This window comes from Crinia signifera, chromosome 3 (genome assembly GCF_055691185.1).
Source record: "Crinia signifera chromosome 3, ASM5569118v1, whole genome shotgun sequence".
NCBI lineage: Eukaryota > Metazoa > Chordata > Amphibia > Anura > Myobatrachidae > Crinia > Crinia signifera.
In genome coordinates, this window is record NC_139219.1 from 60,071,709 (window position 1) to 60,088,785 (window position 17,077).

A 17,077-nucleotide genomic window follows, 5' to 3' on the forward strand; every position below is an offset into this window, starting at 1 on the left:
AATTGGGTGCATGTCGGAAAGTATTAAACCAAATTTATGCCCTTTCATTTCATCCGCAGTCAAATCATATTTTACCATGGATAGTTGTATATTCTCCTAGATCAGAGGTCCTCAAACTATTTTGCTCTGAGACCCCATCAGGCAATGAAAATAACTACGGGGGTCCAGTAAGTTACTGTAGAAGGCCTCACATCACGTGTGTAGTAAGCAGACAGCACATACATGGCAGCATTGTGGAGGCACAAAATGATGGGAGGGAGTATAAGATAATAGACCATTCAACAGATGTTTCAGACTGAGATTAGAAAAGTCATCAGCCTGATGGTCAGCAACATGGAGTCGTGACCCTATACTGAGAAGGTCAGGACCCACCGGTTGAGAACCTCTGTCCTAGATTATCTCACGACGTCACACAATATATGTTGTTTTTTATTTTTATTAAATATCAACAAAGGAAAAGTGAAAGCTGTTTTTCTGGCTCTTGTCATTCGCTGTGGTTCATTCTTGTGTATAGTTTTACTCATCTGTAACATTGTATCACATGCCCAGCTGTCGTGGGCTTTCCTGATCTCCTGTGGTTTGTGTTCTATTTCTTTCCCTTTCATTCTAAGCATGGCATGTGTGCCTTCATATGTTTCTATTTTAAGCAGCATGTGGTCTTTATTGGTTAACGGCACAGCGTTTATTTGGGTTCCGGATGGTTTACAGACCATGTTTAGGTAGACAGTCAATATGTCGACATCAAAAGCTTGACATAAGCTAGGTTGACATGCCCCCCCACAGACACACACACACTATGGTCAATACAATGCCTCTTGGGGGGAGGGGGGTCAGAAAACAGAATGGCAGATGTATTACGCCTGGGGAAGAGATAAACTTGAGATAAAGTGGAGATAAATTGGAAGGAGATAATGCACCAGCCAATCAGCTGTGTTTGAAACCTAACAGTTGGAAGTTGATTGGCTGGTGCGTTATCTCTTTCCAATTTATCTCAAGTTTATCTCTTCGCCAAGCTTAATACATCTGCCCCTCGTGAGAAACAAAGAGGGAGTCTTGCAAAGAAGCGAGAGGGAGGGACTGGTGTGGTCAGAGAGAGGGGGGAGTCATGGAAAAAGAGGGAATGAGAGAGAGTGTCAGGTAGAGAAAGGGGGGGGTACAAGAAGGAGTAAGAATATCAGGGAGGAAGAGAGAGTGAGTGTCAAAGAGAAATTGGAGAGAGACTGATGAGTGAAAGGTCCAAGAAAGAAAGAGAGACTGTCAGGGAGAGGGAGGAAAGACAGGGGAAGCATGGGGTAAAAAGAGAGATAGAAGAGACTCGGGGCAGAGAAAGATAAATAGAGGGTACAGGGGAGAGAGAACTAAGATGGGGAGAAAGCAAAGGCAATCGCGGGCATCGTGTGCCTTAACTTTAAGGCACACGTTGCCCGAGATTTCCCCATAGGCTTCAATGTTAAAATATTTTAACATTGAAGCCTATGCGCATCCGACGCGATGCCCCCGATTTCTCCATAGGCTTCAATGTTAAAATATTTTAACATTGAAGCCTATGCGATGGACCCGATTTGTCCATAGGCTTCAATGTTAAAATATTTTAACATTGAAAATGAGTGCATTTAACATAGGTAAAAATGGGAAATGGCCCAATATGGGCCATTTCTCATTGGGTATGGCCCCGTCATATGTGTGTAAAAAATAATGGCCCCCCATTGTGACCGCCACTCCCACGATTGACGCGACCCCGAAGCGTGGCGAGCGCAGCGGGGCGGCGGTGCGCATCCTACGACCTTTTCATTCCCCTACTATCCACGTCGGCGTGGAGTTGAGAATATATAGTGTAGCGAGCCACCGAGCCCGAAGCGTGGCGAGCAGACGCGGATACCTGTCAAGCCCACGAGGGGCGTCCCTCGCGGGCTTCACAGGTATCCGTGTCCCCTCGCGGGGCTTGCTGCGCTCGCCACGCTTCGGGCTCGGTGGCTCGCTGCGCTCGTCACACTATATATTCTCAACTCCACGCCGACGTGGATAGTAGGGGAATGAAAAGGTCGGAGGACGTGCACCGCCGCCCCACGCGGGCTCGCTGCGCTCGCCACGCTTCGGGTTCGCGTCAATCGTGGGGGTGGCGGCCACAATGGGGGGCCATTATTTTTTACACACATGCCGGGGCCATAGCCAATGAGAAATGGCCCATATTGGGCCATTTACCTTTTTTTTCTATGTTAAATGTACTCAGTTTCAATGTTAAAATAATTTAACATTGAAGCCTATGGAGACGCGATGGACCCGATTTCTCCATAGGCTTCAATGTTAAATTATTTTAACATTGAAGCCTATGGAGAAATCGGGTACATCGCGTCGTGTGCGTTTTGGTATGCACCCGACGCGATTTTTTCCGACACGACCACCACGATATAAATCGTGGTGGCCGTGCTAGGAAACAAGTACCGGAATATTATATGGGTCAGAGGGAGTGAGTTGACGGGGGCAACAGCATGTAAGTTGACGGGTGAGAGGGGGTGCAGTGATGGGGAGGTGGGATGAGGTGAGAAGGGCGAGAGCGGGTTAGGTGACGGGGGGCCAGAGAGGGTAAGATGCCATGGTGATGTTGGCTGGTACTTTATCTCTCTCAAACGCTTAAGACACAGACCCCATAATTAGAATAAGGAGTATATTTACCAAAGGTCCATTTTCATCAGTATTTATCTTTCTTACATTGATTAAATTTATTGTTTTACTACTTGGTTTTTGTTCCATATATGTTAAAAAAAATTGTGAACTCTTTCCAGTGTGACATTGACTGCTTGTCACATTTTATCTATTTTTGGTCAATAAAAATTTATTGAGAAAGAAAAGGAAAAGTTACTGTACCTTCTGTTAAAAATGAAATCTTGGGCGGAACTTAATGCCGCCCGAGTTCAATGGCAGTGCGAGATGTCCGCCAAACTCAGACGTTTTTTTAAAGGGGAATTAACTTACAAGGCAAAACCATGCCTTGTAAGTTAATTCCCCTTTAAGAAAACGCCCGAGTTCGGCGGACATCTCACACTGCCACTGAACTCGGGAGGCATTAAATTCCGCCCATAGTTTTATACGTGCAGAATTGTGTGTGGTCGAAGTGACGAGTGATACTCATTGTCCATTTATTGCATGATGCAGCTGTCTTTATTGCTCACTATTACGTGTTGGTTTATGATATTGCAGAAGATAAACAGCTCTGACAAAATCAAAGTCCGGGACTTGCAGATTGTCACCAGGTGAGTGTGTTGTCTATTGCGCATGTGGGCTTGTCCTGTACTCGTGTTCCTCTCCTTCCGGGCAGCCTTCAGATGTATATATTTGTGGCAGCAGACACAGTGGGTTTGGTAGGGGGATGGTTGATTTCTGTGGAGAAGAAGCAGTGCATGCTGACAGGCCACAAGAAACTACAACTAGTTATCGTAGTCCATCAGCATCCATCTTGTGTACTTCTCAATCGTTCCCGTTTTGTATAGAGCATTCACCATATAACTGAGCGCCACACAGAAAGGTGGACTACTGCCACGTGTAAACGGTGTCAAAGTAATTACCGCTTCTACAATTACGCAGATGTTTTCTCTTTTTCGTATGTCAAATCGGTAAAATAATAAAATGTTATCTGTTTAAGGGAGGCGGTGGCACACATGAAGGAAGGGGAGGAGGAGAAGACCAAGTGTTACTGTGCACTAATATGGACAGAGAAACCCATCTGTAAAGAAGCCTTAGAAGTTCTTGATAATGAGAAGGTTTGCTGATAGTTTACTGTTTATTGAGCTACTACTACAAACTCCATTATCACACGCATCTTGGGGTGTCAGGGCTAATGATGGTTTGTGTTTCATTGGAGACCGATCATTCAGAAATACATTTTTAACCTTTTCTGTACCAGTGGATTGAGAACATTTTCTAACTAGCAAGGCCAAACAGACATTTCTCTTAGGCACTTCTACCCTTATACCCAGCAAAATCTCAGGTCTAGCCCGGGTTTTGGAACATGTTTCTAATTCAGGTCAGATCCACTAGACACTACTTTCGTACTGTGGCTCCATCCTGGGTTATTCAGGAGTTTGCCTCAAGTTTACTTTAAATGGCTGCCGGCGCCTGGTCGTTTAGATCTTACTGTTATTGGGTCTGGAACACCAGACCAGCGACCTGGGACAGGGGCAGGGATTCCAGTCTGTGAGGGTGTTTGTCACAGCTTTCACCGGGGTAATATGAGAGATTACAAGCTCCCTGTATGAAGTGGGGATGGACCATATGGGGGGGGCTGGAATATCTTTGCCAACCTGGGGACTGCTGTCATAGAGACCCTTTTCATTTTTTACCCTATCCCATGCTTTAAACTAAATCCAGGCTATACTACCTCTTGCCCCATACCCAGGCTTCTTTTTTTGGTGGAGGTAACAGCAATTACCCAGGTAATAGCAGTGGAAAAGGGGTATAGGTTCTAGATGCTTATTTTCAAGGATTTGAGCATTTGGAATGCACTTGTGCCCCATGGTGTGTTTGCACATAGACACAGCCTCAACTGAGATGCACAGTATGTATAGAAAATGTGCTTGGGTGTTCCTGGGCTGTGGTTGAGAGCTGGCTGTTCAGACAAACAGAGGTGGCCGGCATTTTGGCGTGTTATGGCAGTGTATCTGGCCTGGGTTGTGAACGCAATGCTTAATCCCTCACCTTAGGAGCCACACTCTGACAGAGAATCTGCACTTAGCATGGGGCAGGGACATGTTAGATGGTGTGACTGATGGCTGCGTGTAGAAAAGCATCAAACGGTATTTCATCTAAACCTGCCCAAAGTGGGTGTCAGAGGCACGGCTGTACACCAGGGCAAGGGCTGGTACCCTCATTGCTATAAAGTCACAGATGTGACTGCAGGAAAATATGCTAAACCAGTCACAGCAGTGTGCAAACCTGAATCAGACCTTCGTTTAAATGTATTTTCTTTTTAGTGTTTTGTTTGCATCAGGTCCTAAATATAACAGTAAAATACAAAGTTCTAAGTAATTTGGGCATACACGAAATGTGCTTCTGAAATGCCTGTATGATATACAGATGTGTCCTTATGCATCATTGTTACAGGTCCGCCAACTCAGCGTGCCAGCTGCCGTGAGACATGTTTGGCGTATTTTTTATTAAAATGTTTTTTTTAAGGGTCTAATCAGACCTGATCGCTGGGCTGCTAATTTGCAGAGCCCCATGAACAGGTATTTGCTGCCCAGCCAAAGTGAAATCCCACCAAGTTTTGCGATCATGTCTGAAAAATACCTGTCAGGCCCATACACTCCAACTTATTATTGCATCCTGCTATGGAAAGTTGTCCTCTCCCTGTGAAAATGTCCCAGTGTGTATGCACCTTTAGTCTCAACGCATGAGGAGACTTTGCTGATTAATGTGATATATGAAGCTTGTAGATCCTTGTGCGTTTGAGTCTCATACAAATTCTGTTCTGCTCTGTATACAGACTCAGTCACACACTATGCACAGGTGTCATAAAGTAATTTAATCAGCACAGTCTCCTCATGTGTAGTCATGTGTATGCAATCTGGTGCAGTGAGTTGGCGCGAGTACGGTATCCTTTTGATCTCTAATGTTACCCACCCTGTATCCCATATGGTCACCCCTGAAGCTCCCACACATTTTTAGTTAATCCAAAAGCACAAACTGTTTTGTTCATGTCCATCAAACATGTATCATATTGCATATAATGGTGTTGGTGGTACCATTCATGTCCAGCTTAATCACATTCCCGTAACTGAGGTGTCTCTCACAGGAGATGAAGATAGTACAGAAAACGCCTCTCCGAGTTCTTCACCGCCGACCCTTGGCATCCCGAGCTCGAGTCATTCACACCATGAAAACAGAGTTTGTGGACGAACATCATTTTCGCCTTTATTTAAAGACACAAGCTGGGACGTATCCTTTCTTATCTGCTGCACAATTGTTCTTTTACTATAGCAATTTACATCACATACTTTATTAGTTGTTGGCACATACTATATTACTCGGTAGAATAAACAAGAGATTTTTTTTTATATATATATTGATTTACACATGTTACTTAGCATACATTACCAACCTGTGGCTCTTGCAGCTTCCCAGCATGCTCTGTCAGTTTTAGCATTCCTAAATTGCAAACTGTGGCAGGGCATTCTGGGAATTTCTCAACAGCTGGAGGGCCAAAGGCTGACCAGGCCTACAATACACAATAACACTATGTCGCAACTAAAGGTACAATATCAGTAGATAGTGTTCATTCTAGCACCCGCTATCTTTGAAAACCCATGCAGTTCCTCTTCCCGGCCTGGGGTGCCGCTGTCTGCTGTAGTGCTTCTAGCACAGTGTGGTCTGTATATCAGCACTGATATGCAAACCAGACCTGTGCTAGAAACACCACAGCAGACTGATACGGTGTATCAGTAATTCTAAAAATTCAATGTCGGTATTAAAACATGACCAGATATTTTACCAGCTGAGATCCCGATCGAATAGACTATATAATACAGATCTGGCTCCCATAGTAATAAAATGCATTCACTGGCTCCTGCAGTAATTCCACATACTGTCCCCCTTCACACACAATTCCACCACACACTCTGCCCCATAGTAATTCCACACATTGCTCCACCACACACTGCCCTGATAGTAATTACACATACAACCCCCCCGGTAATCCACCACACACTTCCCCCATAGCAATTCAAGATTGTGCCCCCTACACAGTGCTCACATAGTAATGGAACACATAGTCTCCCTTATTAATTCAGCCCCACAGCAATCAAATACCTGTATAAGTGAGTACAAACTTTTCGCTCAGCAGCAGGAGCGCTGTGAGGCAGCAATGAGCAGCACGGACACTAAGCCGCACTGGGCGGCAAGACGACATGACATGCGAGGCCTATGCGTCATGCTATGTCAGAGGTGACAGGCCGAGCTGCAATAGCAGCCCAATCCTGGCAGTGATCAAATCTGCAAGTGGCATCTCCTGGGCGGCGGTACATCTGACAACTGCTTCCGATTGAAAACAGCTGCACTGAGTAAACTCCATATATATGAAGGGGCTTTTGCACTTTGTACGCACTGCACATGCTCCAGATCAGCAGTTTAGTCACCTCTCCACTTACAGCTGATCTAGTGTACCTGGGCTGTAATAGGGGCAACAGACCGTGACCAGAGGCCTATACAATTGCAGAGTTTGACGGAACCTGCACTGCAGGCAAATGTTACCTGTGCAGAGCGTTAGATTTGTGTGAGTTGTTGTTTTGTTTCTGTTCAGGGTAAATACTGGCTGCTTTATTTTTACACTGCAATTTAGATTTCACACCCCACCCAAACCTAACTCTGCCTGTACATGTTACATTTACCTATTTATACCCCTTTCACATTGCAAATTCCGTTTTGCACCCAGGATTTGGTCATGATCCATCCCGGGAGCGACCTGGCACTTGCGAGGTGTAGCTCCATGCAATGACCTGGCAATAAGCCTGGTCACTGACGCCATTGGGGGGTGGGGCGGAGCGGAGTAAAGGAGGCACCGATTGGTGCTGATGGGTTCTTTTAACCCAGGTCAGATTCCTGGGTTGATGGACCTGAGATTTTTCAAAAAGCCCTTTCACACAGTGACCCGGGTTGACCCAGCAAAAACCTGGGTCAGACCTGGGTTATTTGTGCAGTGTTAAATGGGGGTATTACTAAATAACCCCATATGTTTGTTGCTGTGACTCATCAGTAAACCGCTAGTGATTACGGATTCCACCGTTATTCTGCACATACAGGCTCAGCTCTCCTGATGCATTGTACAGGGTTAACTGTTAACTGTAGTTTCCTGACAATATTGTACCTATTGTAGATTATAAATGTGTAAATGCGCTTTCTTAACCAATTTAAAGTTATATAAAAGAGTTTGCTCATGGTGACTTTGGAAGGACAGTTCCAAATATTGGCCTAATACTGAAAACCACAGCGGACATCCTAGAGCTGGATGTAGAGGTTAGTGTTCTTTGTCGCTGGTATGTTTTTAACATGCATGGGAATGTATATTGGGTGGGAGGGCATGTCAGTACTTATGCAAATTGTCACGCCCCGTGTCCAGCCCATTAACCTAGGGAAAGTGGCAGGTGGGAGAGTCTATTGGACAGTCCAGAAGCTTAGGGAAGTGTGTACGAGAAGCATATGAACACTTGTAAGATGCAGAACTATAAAAGGTCACTCCCAATTTCTAACACGATTACCAATTTAGCCTGGCTCTTGAAAGTGTTATCTAAACATTGTTTAAAATGTAGCCATGAATATATTTCTGAAAGAGCCTAGACCCTGAGGCATTTTTACACATTAACCCTGCTATTCACTATATATTTCACAAGAATGACTTTGGAATCCCTGTTGTGGGGGGATCATTTCTGGCTATACAGATTTTCTTTTTATGGCACAGAAGACTTGGTGGAAGCAGGAGTTCGGGAAGTACTCTTGGATTAAAGGTCCCGTATCCTTAAAAAAAAAATGAAAATAATCCATGCTCATCTAGCCTGCCTATGGCGTTTGGCCCACCAGCTTGCCACAGCACCCCTAGTCTCACGGCAGTGCAATAAGTAGCACAGCTTGATGTTTGGCATATGCCGTTACAGGATGAGTGCAATACCAGTGATCATCCACAAGATGTCGCTTTTTAAAATCGCCACTGCGCATGTTTCAGATGTCGAATGCAAAGCCCACATCTATGGAGCAAGCAATGGCATAGGTTTAAAATGTCTATGGGGAATGCTGAAGAGGCGTGTCATTACGCTATTTAAACACACAGGGGCTGCTGACAAGGGCACATACGATGCAATGATCAAGCCACAGCTCCGGTCCCGCTGTCCAGGTTTGGGCGCACATACTGAGTACTAAGTAGCATTTTGTGTACTCACAGTATGCAAACTGCTGTTTAGTACCATACAAATGGGAAAACTAAATAGAGATGTTTAATGTGCAAGAGAGGAATACTTGCACATTAAACATTTCTTCTAGTCTTGACTTTTTCCAGTAAAAGATGTCTAAATCACACAAATCACTTCTGCTGATTAAAATGATATGCAGCATGCCTATGTTTTGTGTGTGACTGCTCCTGTAACTGCATACGTAAAGGTATACTAAAGTATCCGGTAAAACACTGGAACAGCATTTCGTATACAGATACAGCCATGGTCACAGCTCACAGAATATAAGCGTTCTGCATATCACTTTGCGAATAAGTACCATTTTAATGGAATAAGTCACACTCAAAAACACTCTTATTACCCTTTCACACAGCATTCACCCATTTTGTGTAATGCCACTTGGGTACTTGTGTACTTTCACAGCTCCCATCGCATGCCAAATGTAGTGGCATGCGATGGGATGCGATTTTTGCAGTTTTTAAGCATTTAAAAAAAAAAATCGCATGCGATTTTTAACAGAAATGCATCCAAATGCATTGAAATTAGTATCAAACATGTTCAATGGCCCCCAAATGTCATTTTTGAGGCTGTACCACCCCCACTATCAACGCAAACCTGAAGCGTGGCGAGCAGCGGCGGTACGCGTCCTACGACCTTTTCATACCCCCACTATCCACGTCGGCGTGGAGTTGAGAATAGAAAGTGTGGCGAGCGCAGCGAGGCGAGCGGACACCTGTGAAGCCCGCGAGGGGACGCGTATACCTGTGAAGGTATCCGTGTCCCCTCGCGGGGCTTGCTGTGCTCGCCACGGTTCGAGCTCGGGGGCTCGCTGCGCTCGCCACACTTTCTATTCTCAACTCCAAGCCGACGTGGATAGTGGGGGTATGAAAAGGTCGTCGGACGCATACCGCCGCGCTCGCCACGCTTCGGGTTTGCGTTGATAGTGGGGGTGGTACAGCCTCAAAAATGACATTTGAGGGCCATTGGAACATGTTTGATACTAATTTCACTGCATTTGGATGCATTTCTGTTAAAAATCGCATGCGATGCAATGCGATTTTTTACTATGCGATGGACATCGTGGGAGCCGTGATTGTACACAAGTACCGCCACTTGTTTGACACGGAAGGGAGGTATTTGTGGACACATCTATACATTGAACCAGACCCAAAGTTATAGAAAGATATCCCTATGTCCTTCAGTTTGTTTGTCAAATGATTGATGCCAGGAGCTGTTACATTAATGCCCCTTGCACACTGAGCTGAGAACCTGGGATATTGCTAGAACAAGCTGGTGCAATCTGAGTCCTGTGTGAAAACAAGTCTTTCATCCCAGGTTGAGAACGTGGTTACTCCCATGTCTGACCCGGGTCAGCTTCAGTATGAAAGGCAGATCCTGGTAATGTCTAAAAGCTGTTTATTGGCTGGCTCAGGAGTGTTTGGAGATGACTTCTCCGAGCATCCTGTGTAAGCAGCGACGAAACAGGTCCTGGTGGCACTGTGAAAGGATGTAAGTGTATTGGAAGCGCCGCCTCCAACCCATTTTCAGTCTGTGGGGCCACAAGAAATCCACGGAGTCAGCAATATCGTGGGTGTCGAATATAATAATTTTACCGTAAACCTTGTACTAAGGAATTAATTCAGCATGGACCGCAAAACTGCTAAAAAGTAGTTGCTGCAATCAAATGGAATGCGGTCGTATGGTCAACAGTTAATAGGTTGACAGTCAAAAGGTCAACCACTATTTGTCGATAGGCCAAAGGTCGGCACATCAAAAAGATCGACATGAGTTTTTCACAATTTTTGTTTCAAAAAAGGACGTTTCTTACTTTACCACCCCAGTGGAAATGAAGGAGGAATATAATAGTGTGCTGAGCGCAGCCAGGTGGAGCCAACGCTGTAAGCTTATACGGTGCCTGGGTCATCATAGACACCTAAAAACCTCATGTCGACCTTTTGGTGTGTCAATCTTTGGCCTGTCGACCAATGATAGTGGTCAACCCAAGTTGAGTGTCGGCCTTTTTAAAGTCGACCCATACCCGAAAAAATAATAACCATCCAGAAAAAAAGGAAGAACGACCATTGCAGAAATTGTGAAAGCATCACAAAACGCGATGCAGATCCATTCACAAAAAAAACGGGGCATCATAGAGAACTTTGCAACTTTGCTTAGCGAAGTCTTCCACAATTCTGCTAAAGCAACAGGCCGGAAATGGTCACTCCTGACATCAGTGACCCGCCTTGGCACAACTGCATTTTGACAAACGCACCCAGACAATGCCATGATTTGTCCCCTTAAGGCTGGCTTCCTGTCAATCAAAATGTTTGCTTTGATGCAAAATGTGAGCATAGAATTTTTGAAATAGCAGGCTCACATGCGCAATGCGAATGCTGCACACGCGCAGTCATTCCATAATCGGCCAGATCGCATTTTCTCAACTTAGCTATGCTACAGTATATTATGTTCTAAATGACTTAGTTCTACAAGTTTGACTACTTTATACATCATTCATTATAATGTTTTCTAAGTTTCATTCTGTTTTCTTTTGTATGTTCAGTCTGTGGATGTGGACTGGCCCCCGGCCTTGGAGGATTGAAATCTTGAGTATAAATTGGACCCTGAATATAATTGGATCATGTTGATCTGCTGTTTTATTTTGTCTGAATTATATTACATTGTATTGCAGTACTTCTGCGTGTGCTATACACAAAACTGAGAAGAGAATTGTGAAAATGGAAACCACTTTATCGTAGATGAAGATGCATAGCCATCTATACCTGTTCTAATAAAGACTTTGTTTCTTAACAAATTACATATGGCTGCACGTTACTTTGTTGAGCCCCTTTTCCCCCACCCCAGAGATCCCACATAGGGGTGTGGATCAATGAGTTGAACGGAAATAGATCGACATGCAGTAGGCCGACTTGTTGAAAAGATCGACATGGGAATTGTCAACACAAAAAAGTTGAACACAAGTTATTTTGTGTGTCCTTGTGTATGTTTAACCAAATGTAAGGCAAATTAGTGGAAATGTGCAGGCAAGCTTCACTCACCATGCCTCATCACGGATCAGACCTGACTCACTTCTCTTTATTTACTTCTCTTTATTTATATATATATATATATATATATATATATATATATATATATATATATATATATTTATTTATTATTTCAGGCGCGCTCACCAGCTTTTGCTTTGCACATAAAAATTGATTTGTTTTCATCAAAAGAAGTACCGTCAGTAGTACATTTCCATCTCAACGTTTCAATCCACTTCATCAGGGATCTTCAACAGGAGTCAAAATATACTAACACACGGGTTGGGATCATTTGGTCTATTGCATTATGGTAGAAAGTCATTAGGTCGAATCCATTAGGTCGACATGCTAAAAGGTCGACATGATTCTAGGTCGACATGGGAAAAGGTCGACATGATTCTAGGTCGAAAGGTCATTAGTTCGACAGGTCATTAGTTCGACAAGGTCATTAGTTCGACATTGTCTATGTCGACATTCACAAGGTCGACATGGGGTTTTTCACTGTTTTTTTACCTGAATGTCAACACAGTCGACATGGACACAGTTTAAAGTGCACTGCATCCCCTCGCATCGCTCGCTGCGCTCGCTATGCGTCGGGCACGGTGCCTCGCTACGCTCGGCACACTATTTTATTCTCCCACCACGCCCTAGTGGATGGTAGGGCATGAAATACCGCCTGCCGGCACATGTTGGCTCAAAAAACAGTGAAAAACTCCATGTCGACCTTGTGAATGTCGACATAGACAATGTCGAACTAATGACCTGTCGAACTAATGACCTTTCGAACTAGAATCATGTCGACCTTTTCCCATGTCGACCTAGTCATGTCGACCTTTTAGCATGTCGACCTAATGGATTCGACCTAATGACTTTCTACCATAATGCAGTAGACCAAATGACCGCATCCCTAACACACATATAGTGGTGTGGAAAGCACAGCAGTGGTCTGGTGCCATCACCTACAGTATTTGGAAGGAGTGCTCAATTTGTTTTATATATTTAGTTCATTGGCTATTTTTTTTTTCAATAATAGGTTTTTATTAGGTCTCGTACATGGGCAAAACAAAAAGATATACTGTTATGCAATAAATCACAATAAATACGCACAAGAATAAAAGAGCATAACATTTAACTGCATAACAGTATAATCTGAGGGAAAATCAGCTATATCTCAGCTAAGTAGGCAAGACCTATGTTCATAATAGAAAAGATGGGGAACAGAATAGAAGAAGGAGGTGGACAAAGTAGGGAAGGAAAAGGACAGGGAAATATGGAGGGGACCTCAATATGCTACATGGTAAAATATGCATATTACTTATACCACAAAAGGAGAGCATTCTCCCAGCATTGGACTATTCATCAGGAGTATGTGGAGGAGAGGCAAGGGCTGTTAGATCTGGAATTTCATTGTAGAATATTGAAAGGCCACGCGTTTCCCTGTATTCACTCCACTTGAACCATTTAATATGGATCAACAAAGCAGAGGGAGAATATCTTATGTTAGCAGTCTCGGACAAGAAATGTTTGTGGACATTATTAGCAATATGGGAAACTGAAGGTATTACCAGGGATTTCCAATGCTGGCCTTTGGTTGAAATCAGAACATGTCTTACATGTGTTTCAATTTGTGGAAAGAGGCTTAAGCCATGTTTCGTTTCTGGGGAGAATTAAGCCCCTTCAAATTCAACAAGAGAATATTAACCATAGTCTATAATTAAGAGAGATGCTGATAAATTAAAATATAGCTCCAAGCAGCAATTACATTCACATATAGAGGCAAAAAAATAGAGAGAGAGAGACATACAAGACACATTATGGGTAAACAAGGGGAGAGGAAATAGAAAGATAGCGACTCTAAACAGAGTCGTAGTAAGGCACCATAGTAGAAGCGCCTCACCCAGAGTTCTAAGGGAGGTAGTGGCCATTCCCCCCGCAGTTACCTAAGGAGCAGTGATATTGTAAGGCATTAGACGAACTGACATAGGGTAGCCATTATAACACAGGGTTGCTAACTAGGTAAAAAAGAAACCCATAGTAGTTAGATATAATGTCAGCTTCACATCTTGTCCAGCAAGGTTCTAAAGGAGCCGGCATCCATAACCCTAAAATCCTAGCATCCAGCGATCCCACTGAGCATGGCCCCGGCACACCACCAGCCATCATTCGCTAATAGGCACAGCTACAGAATACTCAACCAGAGACAGATATCTTAGTAGCACTATAAGGTGCATCGGGAAACACCCACCGGGAACCCCCAGCGGCCAAACCCCAGACTGTAAACGTACCATTCTTATATCAATCGAACCATGGAAGTAAAAGCATAGCATTGAATACCAAAATGTTTTTCGTAGATTAGCAATCATATGATAATTACGAAATTAACTCCTAAAGATATGTAGATAGGAAACGTATAACAAAGATATTATTTATAGCAATCAGAGATATACGAAGGAATCCTGAACTACTATATATAAGCAAGTCACTTCTCTGCCAGCGACCAGTCCTGCTGGAGCCGACGGACAGGAGAAGCCTCTGAGGAGGAACCAGACTGATTCCATCTAGTCATGAGCTTCATACCCTCATCCACTGAGGAAACCGAAATGGTGAAACCCTTACGCAGAATAAGTAAGTGGGTCGGGAAACCCCATCGGTATAGTATATTTGCCTTCCGGAGAGCTGATGTGATGGGGATCTAGTGAGTGCAGAGCCCCTACAATTAATTTATTTATTTATATATATATATATATATATATATATATAGATATATATATAGATATATATAGATATATATATAGATATATTATATATATATATATATATATATATATATATAATGAGCATCTTCAAAAGACCAGGGATGTCCAAAAGGATAGACATGTGTCAAAAAAATCTTTAACGATACCAGTACAGAACCAGCACAAGAGGCCAACAAAAGCCTGGATGATAAATTCTGGGACATAGAAAGAATCCTGGCAAAAGAAATCAGAACCTGGTGGGACTTTGCCAGCTTGGAGCAGTATATCAAAAGTGAGAGAGTACCAAGAGGCCTGAGAGCCTACAAGGAACCAACCTTCATGAGTACTAATGAACACTTTGTGAAGCAGTGGGCCCTGGTACTCCATGAATGCTCCATGAGGTTAATGAAACTAATAGTAGAAGGGAAAAAAAACGGGATCTTATTCAAATAGAAAAAGATTTGAAGCTTAAGGAATCTGAACTAGAGGAATTTAAAGACAATGAAGCATTTAAAGCAAATGAAATAGTCCTGGTGAAAAAAATAGAAAAAATTGAGGGGGAAGTCATTAACATTAAAGAGAAGAAACATAGGAGAGATAAATCGGATTATGACTCTGATAAAGTCAAAAATTGGAATGTGAAGACAAGAGGAAGAGTGGAGCAGAGAGACACTTCCAGACAGAGTCACTATAGAGAGTGGTGAACAGTACCACAAGGACAAAGGAGAACGAATCAATATACCCCCAGGAGGGCGAACTTTGAAACAACGAATAGATTTACAGCATTGAACCACCAAGAGAACACTAAGAAAACAGAGAGTTTTTTTATCCAGACCAGCCTCAGAGGTTCCACCGAGGAGGGTCTTAGAGGTAAAGGAAGTAAACAGAGCGCCCCCTCCCCCCCCCCCCCCCTAAAAAGAAGGCTGGCAGAAAACAAGGAACCCGAGGAGGACAGCCTAAGAGAGTACAAGAAAAGAAGAAATATAAGAAGCTGAGAAAGGAGTATGAAATTTGGAATAGAGGAATATACAACCAGAATCAGATCATCAGCTAACAGAAATTGAGATTACTCTGCTGAATAAGGGTCTATCATTGGGATGCAGTTAAAATCCCGGCGGTCGGGATCCCGGCGTTCAGAATCCCGACACCAGAATCCCGACCGCCGAAATCCCAACACTTTCTCCCTCCGTGGGTGTCCACGACACCCCTGGAGGGAGAATAAATTAGCGTGCCGAGCGTAGCGAGGCACCGGGCCCGCTGTGTGGCGAGCGCAGCGAGCCCGCAAGGGGGGCGATCCACGTCCCCCCCTTGTCGGGATTTCGGCGGTCGGGATTCCGGCGTCGGGATTTTGAACGCCAGGATCCCGACCGCCGGGATTTCATACTAAATCCCTATCATTTGCCCCGAGTTCAAGTATAGATCAGTTCGAAGTCTTCACGGATTTGAACAAATTTGTGAAAAAACTCACTTTAAAAAGACACTTCTCAAAGAAGGGGAATGGAGATGTGGAAATGGAGACTCGGGCTTCTAAATCTGGCCTTAAGCCTACATCTAAATTCTATCCGTTAGAATCAAAAAGCACACAGATTGATCTGTTCGATCAACTTGTGAAGAAAGACCTAGAGTCTTTGGACACAAAGAAAGGGAAAAAATGAGCAACTTGACTAACTTTGAAAAACAGTCTCTAAAAGCACTAAAAAACAATTCAGATTTAGTATTGAAAAGCGCAGATAAAGGTGGAGGCCTGGTTTTGATGAACAGACGAGATTATGAAATAGAGGCAATGAGATTGTTAGGCAATGAGAATTCATATTGCCGTCTGAATACGGATCCCACATTGGAGTTTTTGGAGGATCTAAGACCGATTCTAGTGAGTGCATTACATCGGGATAATAAAGAAAGAAGAATACAATACTTGATAAGGAATTCACCTGTGATCCCGGTGTTTTACTTTCTCCCAAAAATCCATTAAAGACTAATCAACCCCCCAGGGAGACCTATAGTCTCGGGGATCGACTCTCTGACGTCGGGCTTATCAGAATATGTGGAAGTCTTCCTCAAAAAATACGTGACACATTTATTGTCATATACGAAAGACACAACAGCTGTTCTACAAACCCTAAATGGGATGGGATGGGAAGAGAACTATAAATGGGCGACAATAGATGTGCAAGCCCTGTACACATCGATAGACCATAAGAAAGGGATCGAATTGTGTAAGGCGTTTTTGAATGTCGATCAGGGATTGGAGGCAGGGCATAGAGATTTTATTTGCACTCTAATAGAGTTCATCCTCACCCATAATTATTTTAAATTTCAGGACGGTTTTTATTTGCAAACGTGTGGAACAGCAATGGGGACTGTTTTCGCA

The 17,077-nt window shown here is 43.6% G+C and overlaps 1 protein-coding gene across 3 annotated transcripts in view; it reads left to right on the forward strand.

The window, feature by feature from the left end:
• The window catches only part of PUS10 (pseudouridine synthase 10), a 73,027-nt gene extending 61,285 nt beyond the window's left edge, over nucleotides 1-11,742 (forward strand). For all 3 annotated transcript variants that reach the window (XM_083175884.1, XM_083175883.1, XM_083175882.1), the window contains 5 exons: nucleotides 3,199-3,251; nucleotides 3,641-3,758; nucleotides 5,789-5,931; nucleotides 7,905-8,004; nucleotides 11,488-11,742. In XM_083175884.1, the coding sequence (XP_083032010.1) occupies nucleotides 3,199-3,251; nucleotides 3,641-3,758; nucleotides 5,789-5,931; nucleotides 7,905-8,004; nucleotides 11,488-11,526 (453 nt within the window). In that variant the 3' untranslated portion in view covers nucleotides 11,527-11,742. The remainder of the gene's footprint in view (nucleotides 1-3,198; nucleotides 3,252-3,640; nucleotides 3,759-5,788; nucleotides 5,932-7,904; nucleotides 8,005-11,487) is intronic.
• The last annotated feature ends 5,335 nt before the right edge of the window (nucleotides 11,743-17,077 follow it).